This window comes from Salvelinus namaycush, unplaced genomic scaffold (genome assembly GCF_016432855.1).
Source record: "Salvelinus namaycush isolate Seneca unplaced genomic scaffold, SaNama_1.0 Scaffold3373, whole genome shotgun sequence".
Classification (NCBI taxonomy): domain Eukaryota; kingdom Metazoa; phylum Chordata; class Actinopteri; order Salmoniformes; family Salmonidae; genus Salvelinus; species Salvelinus namaycush.
In genome coordinates, this window is record NW_024060312.1 from 11,671 (window position 1) to 23,844 (window position 12,174).

At 48.0% G+C, this 12,174-nt stretch overlaps 1 protein-coding gene across 1 annotated transcript; it reads right to left on the reverse strand.

Annotated features, from left to right (window-relative positions):
- Positions 1-1,092: 1,092 nt before the first annotated feature.
- LOC120040241 (rho GTPase-activating protein 42-like) lies at positions 1,093-10,624 on the reverse strand (the record flags this gene model as incomplete). The annotated part of the gene is made up of 2 exons (XM_038985460.1): positions 1,093-2,887; positions 10,474-10,624. Coding segments are annotated over 2 exons (816 nt in total), but the record flags the coding sequence as incomplete, so codon positions are not given.
- Positions 10,625-12,174: the final 1,550 nt, after the last annotated feature.

Below are 12,174 nucleotides of genomic sequence, written 5' to 3' on the forward strand. Positions count from 1 at the left end.
CAAATCCAATGAAACAACCCCAAGCTCAAACACACAATGTTGAAAAAGATGTCTTAAATAACACCAGCGCAACGGTGGGACTCATTGGATTAACATTTCTTGCACGTTTTAGTAACTTGGAATAGCAGATCGTGCCTTTGTTAAAGACACTTCCATGAACAAGTGTTGAATCACGTCCAACTACGTTTCCGATTTTAAATGGCTGATACAGATTGTTGAACCAGATATAATCGCGGTTAGCATAGGAGGAGCCAGGTTACAGGGAGCCAGGTTACAAGGAGCCAGGTTACAGGGAGCCAGGTTACAAGGAGCCAGGTTACAGGGAGCCAGGTTACAAGGAGCCAGGTTACAAGGAGTCAGGTTACAGGGAGCCAGGTTACAAGGAGTCAGGTTACAAGGAGCCAGGTTACAGGGAGCCAGGTTACAAGGAGTCAGGTTACAAGGAGTCAGGTTACAGGGAGCCAGGTTACAAGGAGCCAGGTTACAGGGAGCCAGGTTACAAGGAGTCAGGTTACAAGGAGCCAGGTTACAAGGAGCCAGGTTACAAGGAGCCAGGTTATAGGGAGCCAGGTTAAAAGGAGCCAGGTTACAGGGAGCCAGGTTACAGGGAGCCAGGTTACAGGGAGCCAGGTTACAAGGAGTCAGGTTACAAGGAGCCAGGTTACAAGGAGCCAGGTTACAAGGAGCCAGGTTACAAGGAGCCAGGTTACAGGGAGCCAGGTTACAAGGAGCCAGGTTACAGGGAGCCAGGTTACAAGGAGTCAGGTTACAAGGAGCCAGGTTACAAGGAGCCAGGTTACAAGGAGCCAGGTTACAAGGAGCCAGGTTACAAGGAGTCAGGTTACAGGGAGCCAGGTTACACTAACCACTTTAAACTGTGCACTTTTATGTGTATATACCCTACATTACTCATCTCATATGTATATACTGTACTCTATACCATCTACTGCATCTTGCCTATGCCGTTCTGTACCATCACTCATTCATATATCTTTATGTACATATGCTTTATCCCTTTACACTTGTGTGTATAAGGTAGTAGTTGTGGAATTGATAGGTTAGATTACTCGTTGGTTATTACTGCATTGTCGGAACTAGAAGCACAAGCATTTCGCTACACTCGCATTAACATCTGCTAACCATGTGTATGTGTCAAATACAATTTGATTTGATTTGATTACAAGGAGCCAGGTTACAGGGAGCCAGGTTACAGGGATCCAGGTTACAAGGAGTCAGGTTACAAGGAGTCAGGTTACAGGGGGCCAGGTTACAAGGAGTCAGGTTACAAGGAGTCAGGTTACAAGGAGCCAGGTTACAAGGAGTCAGGTTACAAGGAGTCAGGTTACAGGGAGCCAGGTTACAAGGAGCCAGGTTACAAGGAGCCAGGTTACAAGGAGTCAGGTTACAAGGAGTCAGGTTACAAGGAGTCAGGTTACAGGGAGCCAGGTTACAAGGAGTCAGGTTACAAGGAGTCAGGTTACAAGGAGTCAGGTTACAAGGAGTCAGGTTACAAGGAGTCAGGTTACAAGGAGTCATGTTACAGGGAGCCAGGTTACAAGGAGTCAGGTTACAAGGAGTCAGGTTACAAGGAGTCAGGTTACAAGGAGTCAGGTTACAAGGAGTCATGTTACAAGGAGTCAGGTTACAGGGAGCCAGGTTACAAGGAGTCAGGTTACAAGGAGTCAGGTTACAAGGAGTCAGGTTACAAGGAGTCAGGTTACAGGGAGTCAGGTTACAAGGAGTCAGGTTACAGGGAGCCAGGTTACAAGGAGTCAGGTTACAAGGAGTCATGTTACAGGGAGCCAGGTTACAAGGAGTCAGGTTACAAGGAGTCAGGTTACAAGGAGTCATGTTACAGGGAGCCAGGTTACAAGGAGTCAGGTTACAAGGAGTCAGGTTACAAGGAGCCAGGTTACAAGGAGTCATGTTACAGGGAGCCAGGTTACAAGGAGTCAGGTTACAAGGAGTCAGGTTACAGGGAGCCAGGTTACAAGGAGTCAGGTTACAAGGAGTCAGGTTACAAGGAGCCAGGTTACAAGGAGTCAGGTTACAAGGAGTCAGGTTACAAGGAGTCAGGTTACAGGGAGCCAGGTTACAAGGAGTCAGGTTACAAGGAGTCAGGTTACAGGGAGCCAGGTTACAAGAAGTCAGGTTACAAGGAGCCAGGTTACAAGGAGTCACGTTACAGTATTTAATCAGAACAGCTAACATGTCATCTTTGATCATTTGAAGAGATATGTTGGACTCTTACCTTCAGAGATATACAGTGACCTCAGAGAGGGGGCAGCTGAGCGGTTCAGCTGGGTCAGTTGGGTCACGGGCACCGGCCGGAGATCCGTCTGGGAGTGGGGGGCTTTCTTCGGGCCGATGGACCCCCTGGGTGTAGCTGTGGTACTGGTTGAGGACAGACTCAGAGCATCTCCCTCCGACTCCCCGTCTGTCCTCCCTGTCTCCACGTCTTCCCTGGAGCTAGACTCTGGGCTGCTGAGGCAGGATGGGACGCTTCCCTTCCCTGGCCCGTTGGAAGAGAGCTGGGAGGGGGAGCGACGGAGACCCAGGGTTGGGCCCTGACCCATCTCTAGCCCCAGGCTGGTCCCCTGACCCATCTCCTGCTTCAGGCTGGTCCCCTGCCCCATCCCATGCTTCAGGCTGGTCCCCTGACCATTCCCCTGCTCCAGGCTCGTCCCCTGCCCCATCCCCAGCCACTGGCTCGTCCCCTGCCCCATCCCCAACCACAGGCCAGGGGGATGGGAAGCCTTGTCTTTGGGCTGGTGGTGGGAGGAAGTGGCAGTGGTCTTGGAGGAGCTGTTCTGCTCAGAGGAGTGAGAGGAGAGGGACTCCATGCTTCCCAAGGGGGTGCTGCCTGGACTGCTGCTGAATGTGTCACCTGTACAAGGACCAGAGAGCAGGAACACACAGCATCATTAAAACCTGCTGAACGTGTCACCTGTTACAAGGACCAGAGAGCAGGAACACACAGCATCATTAAAACCTGCTGAACGTGTCACCTGTTACAAGGACCAGGAACACACAGCATCATTAACACCTGCTGAACGTGTCACCTGTTACAAGGACCAGAGACCAGGAACACACAGCATCATTAACACCTGCTGAACGTGTCACCTGTTACAAGGACCAGAGACCAGGAACACACAGCATCATTAACACCTGCTGACGTGTCACCTGTTACAAGGACCAGAGACCAGGAACACACAGCATCATTAACACCTGCTGGACGTGTCACCTGTTACAAGGACCAGAGAGCAGGAACACACAGCGTCATTAACACCTGCTGAACGTGTCACCTGTTACAAGGACCAGAGACCAGGAACACACAGCATCATTAACACCTGCTGGGCGTGTCACCTGTTACAAGGACCAGAGACCAGGAACACACAGCATCATTAACACCTGCTGAACGTGTCACCTGTTACAAGGCCCAGGAACACACAGCATCATTAACACCTGCTGAACGTGTCACCTGTTACAAGGACCAGAGACCAGGAACACACAGCATCATTAACACCTGCTGAACGTGTCACCTGTTACAAGGACCAGGAACACACAGCATCATTAACACCTGCTGAACGTGTCACCTGTTACAAGGACCAGAGAGCAGGAACACACAGCATCATTAACACCTGCTGAACGTGTCACCTGTTACAAGGACCAGAGAGCAGGAACACACAGCATCATTAACACCTGCTGGACGTGTCACCTGTTACAAGGACCAGAGAGCAGGAACACACAGCATCATAAACACCTGCTGAACGTGTCACCTGTTACAAGGACCAGGAACAGACAGCATCATTAACACCTGCTGAACGTGTCACCTGTTACAAGGACCAGAGACCAGGAACACACAGCGTCATTAACACCTGCTGGAAGTGTCACCTGTTACAAGGACCAGGAACACACAGCATCATTAACACCTGCTGAACGTGTCACCTGTTACAAGGACCAGAGACCAGGAACACACAGCATCATTAACACCTGCTGGACGTGTCACCTGTTACAAGGACCAGAGAGCAGGAACACACAGCATCATTAACACCTGCTGAACGTGTCACCTGTTACAAGGACCAGAGACCAGGAACACACAGCGTCATTAACACCTGCTGGACGTGTCACCTGTTACAAGGACCAGAGAGCAGGAACACACAGCATCATTAACACCTGCTGAACGTGTCACCTGTTACAAGGACCAGAGACCAGGAACACACAGCGTCATTAACACCTGCTGAACGTGTCACCTGTTACAAGGACCAGGAACACACAGCATCATTAACACCTGCTGAACGTGTCACCTGTTACAAGGACCAGAGAGCAGGAACACACAGCATCATTAACACCTGCTGGACGTGTCACCTGTTACAAGGACCAGAGAGCAGGAACACACAGCATCATTAACACCTGCTGGACGTGTCACCTGTTACAAGGACCAGAGAGCAGGAACACACAGCATCATTAACACCTGCTGAACGTGTCACCTGTTACAAGGACCAGAGAGCAGGAACACACAGCATCATTAACACCTGCTGAACGTGTCACCTGTTACAAGGACCAGGAACACACAGCATCATTAACACCTGCTGAACGTGTCACCTGTTACAAGGACCAGAGACCAGGAACACACAGCGTCATTAACACCTGCTGGACGTGTCACCTGTTACAAGGACCAGAGAGCAGGAACACACAGCATCATTAACACCTGCTGGGCGTGTCACCTGTTACAAGGACCAGAGACCAGGAACACACAGCATCATTAACACCTGCTGGAAGTGTCACCTGTTACAAGGACCAGAGACCAGGAACACACAGCATCATTAACACCTGCTGAACGTGTCACCTGTTACAAGGACCAGAGAGCAGGAACACACAGCATCATTAACACCTGCTGGACGTGTCACCTGTTACAAGGACCAGAGAGCAGGAACACACAGCATCATTAACACCTGCTGAACGTGTCACCTGTTACAAGGACCAGAGAGCAGGAACACACAGCATCATTAACACCTGCTGAACGTGTCACCTGTTACAAGGACCAGGAACACACAGCATCATTAACACCTGCTGAACGTGTCACCTGTTACAAGGACCAGAGACCAGGAACACACAGCGTCATTAACACCTGCTGGACGTGTCACCTGTTACAAGGACCAGAGAGCAGGAACACACAGCATCATTAACACCTGCTGGACGTGTCACCTGTTACAAGGACCAGAGAGCAGGAACACACAGCATCATTAACACCTGCTGGACGTGTCACCTGTTACAAGGACCAGAGAGCAGGAACACACAGCATCATTAACACCTGCTGGACGTGTCACCTGTTACAAGGACCAGAGAGCAGGAACACACAGCATCATTAACACCTGCTGGGCGTGTCACCTGTTACAAGGACCAGAGACCAGGAACACACAGCATCATTAACACCTGCTGGAAGTGTCACCTGTTACAAGGACCAGAGACCAGGAACACACAGCATCATTAACACCTGCTGAACGTGTCACCTGTTACAAGGACCAGAGAGCAGGAACACACAGCATCATTAAAACCTGCTGAACGTGTCACCTGTTACAAGGACCAGAGAGCAGGAACACACAGCATCATTAACACCTGCTGAACGTGTCACCTGTTACAAGGACCAGAGAGCAGGAACACACAGCATCATTAAAACCTGCTGAACGTGTCACATGTTACAAGGACCAGAGAGCAGGAACACACAGCATCATTAACACCTGCTGGACGTGTCACCTGTTACAAGGACCAGAGAGCAGGAACACACAGCATCATTAACACCTGCTGAACGTGTCACCTGTTACAAGGACCAGGAACACACAGCATCATTAACACCTGCTGAACGTGTCACCTGTTACAAGGACCAGAGACCAGGAACACACAGCGTCATTAACACCTGCTGGACGTGTCACCTGTTACAAGGACCAGAGAGCAGGAACACACAGCATCATTAACACCTGCTGGACGTGTCACCTGTTACAAGGACCAGAGAGCAGGAACACACAGCATCATTAACACCTGCTGGACGTGTCACCTGTTACAAGGACCAGAGAGCAGGAACACACAGCATCATTAACACCTGCTGGGCGTGTCACCTGTTACAAGGACCAGAGACCAGGAACACACAGCATCATTAACACCTGCTGGAAGTGTCACCTGTTACAAGGACCAGAGACCAGGAACACACAGCATCATTAACACCTGCTGAACGTGTCACCTGTTACAAGGACCAGAGAGCAGGAACACACAGCATCATTAAAACCTGCTGAACGTGTCACCTGTTACAAGGACCAGAGAGCAGGAACACACAGCATCATTAACACCTGCTGAACGTGTCACCTGTTACAAGGACCAGAGAGCAGGAACACACAGCATCATTAACACCTGCTGAACGTGTCACCTGTTACAAGGACCAGAGAGCAGGAACACACAGCATCATTAACACCTGCTGAACGTGTCACCTGTTACAAGGACCAGAGAGCAGGAACACACAGCATCATTAACACCTGCTGAACGTGTCACCTGTTACAAGGACCAGAGACCAGGAACACACAGCATCATTAAAACCTGCTGAATGACCGACTACTGATACAAAACACAGTGAATGCATCTCAAATGGCATCTTATTCAATACGTAGTGCACTACTTTTGACCTGGGACCTATGGCACCCTGATCCCTATATAGTGCACTACTTTTGACCTGGGACCTATGGCACCCTGATCCCTATATAGTGCACTACTTTTGACCTGGGACCGATGGCACCCTGATCCCTATGTAGTGCACTACTTTTGACCTGGGACCTATGGCACCCTGATCCCTATATAGTGCACTACTTTTGACCTGGGACCTATGGCACCCTGATCCCTATATAGTGCACTACTTTTGACCTGGGACCGATGGCACCCTGATCCCTATATAGTGCACTACTTTTGACCTGGGACCTATGGCACCCTGATCCCTATATAGTGCACTACTTTTGACCAGGGACCTATGGCACCCTGCTCCCTATATAGTGCACTACTTTTGACCAGGGACCTATGGCACCCTGCTCCCTATATAGTGCACTACTTTTGACCAGGGACCTATGGGCCAGTTGGGATGCAGACAGTATTATTACTACTGTGGCTAAATGTAGTAGCACTACCACTACAGTAGCAAAGAGAATAGCGTTACTGGCTACGTCCTGTTTAGTATTCTCTGATGGTGCCCTGGTCGATGAAGAGATAATACACAAACAAACAGCTCATTGGGAATATGTAATGAATGCTGCAGCAGGGCCAGATTAGCTAGCAGAGTGATATGGGACCCTATTCGAGGGGAATATCTAATGAATGCTCCAGCAGGGCCAGATTAGCTAGCAGAGTGATATGACCTCCTATTCCAGGGGAATATGTAATGAACGCTGCAGCAGGGCCAGATTAGCTAGCAGAGTGATATGACCCCTATTCCAGGGGAATATGTAATGAACGCTACAGCAGGGTCAGATTAGCTAGCAGAGTGATATGGGACCCTAATCCAGGGGAATATGTAATGAACGCTCCAGCAGGGCCAGATTAGCTAGCAGAGTGATATGACCTCCTATTCCAGGGGAATATGTAATGAATTCTGCAGCAGGGCCAGATTAGCTAGCAGAGTGATATGACCCCCTATTCCAGGGGAATATGTAATGAACGCTGCAGCAGGGCCAGATTAGCTAGCAGAGTGATATGACCTCCTATTCCAGGGGAATATGTAATGAACGCTGCAGCAGGGCCAGATTAGCTAGCAGAGTGATATGACCCCCTAATCCAGGGGAATATGTAATGAACGCTGCAGCAGGGCCAGATTAGCTAGCAGAGTGATATGACCCCCTAATCCAGGGGAATATGTAATGAACGCTGCAGCAGGGCCAGATTAGCTAGCAGAGTGATATGACCCCCTAATCCAGGGGAATATGTAATGAATGCTGCAGCAGGGCCAGATTAGCTAGCAGAGTGATATGACCTCCTATTCCAGGGGAATATGTAATGAACGCTGCAGCAGGGCCAGATTAGCTAGCAGAGTGATATGACCTCCTATTCCAGGGGAATATGTAATGAACGCTGCAGCAGGGCCAGATTAGCTAGCAGAGTGATATGGGACCCTATTCCAGGGGAATATGTAATGAATGCTGCAGCAGGGCCAGATTAGCTAGCAGAGTGATATGACCTCTATTCCAGGGGAATATGTAAAGAAACGCCACAGCAGGGTCAGATTAGCTAGCAGAGTGATATGGGACCCTAATCCAGGGGAATATGTAATGAACGCTCCAGCAGGGCCAGATTAGCTAGCAGAGTGATATGACCTCCTATTCCAGGGGAATATCTAATGAATGCTGCAGCAGGGCCAGATTAGCTAGCAGAGTGATATGACCCCTATTCCAGGGGAATATGTAATGAACGCTGCAGCAGGGCCAGATTAGCTAGCAGAGTGATATGACCCCTATTCCAGGGGAATATGTAATGAACGCTGCAGCAGGGCCAGATTAGCTAGCAGAGTGATATGACCCCTATTCCAGGGGAATATGTAATGAACGCTACAGCAGGGTCAGATTAGCTAGCAGAGTGATATGGGACCCTAATCCAGGGGAATATGTAATGAACGCTCCAGCAGGGCCAGATTAGCTAGCAGAGTGATATGACCTCCTATTCCAGGGGAATATGTAATGAATTCTGCAGCAGGGCCAGATTAGCTAGCAGAGTGATATGGGACCCTAATCCAGGGGAATATGTAATGAACGCTGCAGCAGGGCCAGATTAGCTAGCAGAGTGATATGACCCCTATTCCAGGGGAATATGTAATGAACGCTACAGCAGGGCCAGATTAGCTAGCAGAGTGATATGACCCCTATTCCAGGGGAATATGTAATGAACGCTGCAGCAGGGCCAGATTAGCTAGCAGAGTGATATGACCTCCTATTCCAGGGGAATATGTAATGAACGCTGCAGCAGGGCCAGATTAGCTAGCAGAGTGATATGACCCCTATTCCAGGGGAATATGTAATGAACGCTGCAGCAGGGCCAGATTAGCTAGCAGAGTGATATGACCTCCTATTCCAGGGGAATATGTAATGAACGCTGCAGCAGGGCCAGATTAGCTAGCAGAGTGATATGACCTCCTATTCCAGGGGAATATGTAATGAACGCTGCAGCAGGGCCAGATTAGCTAGCAGAGTGATATGACCCCTATTCCAGGGGAATATGTAATGAACGCTGCAGCAGGGCCAGATTAGCTAGCAGAGTGATATGACCCCTATTCTAGGGGAATATGTAATGAACGCTGCAGCAGGGCCAGATTAGCTAGCAGAGTGATATGACCTCCTATTCCAGGGGAATATGTAATGAACGCTACAGCAGGGCCAGATTAGCTAGCAGAGTGATATGGGACCCCATTCCAGGGGAATATGTAATGAACACTGCAGCAGGGCCAGATTAGCTAGCAGAGTGATATGACCTCCTATTCCAGGGGAATATGTAATGAACGCTGCAGCAGGGCCAGATTAGCTAGCAGAGTGATATGACCCCCTAATCCAGGGGAATATGTAATGAACGCTGCAGCAGGGCCAGATTAGCTAGCAGAGTGATATGACCCCCTAATCCAGGGGAATATGTAATGAATGCTGCAGCAGGGCCAGATTAGCTAGCAGAGTGATATGACCTCCTATTCCAGGGGAATATGTAATGAACGCTGCAGCAGGGCCAGATTAGCTAGCAGAGTGATATGACCTCCTATTCCAGGGGAATATGTAATGAACGCTGCAGCAGGGCCAGATTAGCTAGCAGAGTGATATGACCCCTATTCCAGGGGAATATGTAATGAACGCTGCAGCAGGGCCAGATTAGCTAGCAGAGTGATATGACCTCCTATTCCAGGGGAATATGTAATGAATGCTGCAGCAGGGCCAGATTAGCTAGCAGAGTGATATGACCTCCTATTCCAGGGGAATATGTACTGAACGCTGCAGCAGGGCCAGATTAGCTAGGAGAGTGATATGACCTCCTATTCCAGGGGAATATGTAATGAACGCTGCAGCAGGGCCAGATTAGCTAGCAGAGTGATATGACCTCCTATTCCAGGGGAATATGTACTGAACGGTGCAGCAGGGCCAGATTAGCTAGCAGAGTGATATGGGAGCCTATTCCAGGGGAATATGTAATGAACGCTGCAGCAGGGCAAGATTAGCTAGCAGAGTGATATGACCTCCTATTCCAGGGGTATTCAAATATGACCCTATGTGATCCGGACTTCTGCTAGTTTTTTGTTCTACCACATCATTAATTCCACTCACCTTGTGTCCCAGGTCTAAATCAGTCTCTGATTAGAAAGACCAGATTAGAATGTGAAGGGTTTTACAGGCCTATAGGGAATATGGTATCATTTGAGATGCAGCATTTGCCTGCAGTGCTAGGGATAGTCAGCGCTGTAGGACTCACTGTCAGCGTCTGCAAGGCACAGTGTTGGGGTGTAGATGCTGCGAGGCTTCCTAGGGCCAGTGGACAGGCAGATGGCTCTGCTCCTGCGTGAGCTTGGTCGGGATTGGGGCTGGGGCAGAGGTACGTTGGGGTCTGGAGCCTGGTGGAAGATCTGGAGAGGGGAGAGAGAAAAATAGTTTTTATTAACTGAGCATTACAGTGGTATATAACTAGCTAGGGTCTGGGGTTTTTCCTGCTTAGGTCACATGGTCAGACATATACCTAAATACCTAAAAACTCCTACTATAGGCCCAAGACATGACATATACCTAAATATCTAAAAACTCCTACTATAGGCCCAAGACATGACATATACCTAAATACCTAAAAACTCCTACTATAGGCCCAAGACATGACCCATACCTAAATACCTAAAAACTCCTACTATAGGCCCAAGACATGACACATACCTAAATACCTAAAAACTCCTACTATAGGCCCAAGACATGACATATACCTAAATACCTAAAAACTCCTACTATAGGCCCAAGACATGACACATACCTAAATACCTAAAAACTCCTACTATAGGCCCAAGACATGACATATACCTAAATACCTAAAAACTCCTACTATAGGCCCAAGACATGACACATACCTAAATACCTAAAAACTCCTACTATAGGCCCAAGACATGACCCATACCTAAATACCTAAAAACTCCTACTATAGGCCCAAGACATGACATATACCTAAATACCTAAAAACTCCTACTATAGGCCCAAGACATGACATATACCTAAATACCTAAAAACTCCTACTATAGGCCCAAGACATGACACATACCTAAATACCTAAAAACTCCTACTATAGGCCCAAGACATGACATATACCTAAATACCTAAAAACTCCTACTATAGGCCCAAGACATGACACATACCTAAATACCTAAAAACTCCTACTATAGGCCCAAGACATGACACATACCTAAATACCTAAAAACTCCTACTATAGGCCCAAGACATGACATATACCTAAATACCTAAAAACTCCTACTATAGGCCCAAGACATGACACATACCTAAATACCTAAAAACTCCTACTATAGGCCCAAGACATGACACATACCTAAATACCTAAAAACTCCTACTATAGGCCCAAGACATGACCCATACCTAAATACCTAAAAACTCCTACTATAGGCCCAAGACATGACACATACCTAAATACCTAACAACTCCTACTATAGGCCCAAGACATTACATATACCTAAATACCTAAAAACTCCTACTATAGGCCCAAGACATTACATATACCTAAATACCTAAAAACTCCTACTATAGGCCCAAGACATTACATATACCTAAATACCTAAAAACTCCTACTATAGGCCCAAGACATTACATATACCTAAATACCTAAAAACTCCTACTATAGGCCCAAGACTTTACATATACCTAAATACCTAAAAACTCCTACTATAGGCCCAAGACATTACATATACCTAAATACCTAAAAACTCCTACTATAGGCCCAAGAACATTACATATACCTAAATACCTAAAAACTCCTACTATAGGCCCAAGACATGACCCATACCTAAATACCTAAAAACTCCTACTATAGGCCCAAGACATGACATATACCTAAATACCTAAAAACTCCTACTATAGGCCCAAGACATGACATATACCTAAATACCTAAAAACTCCTACTATAGGC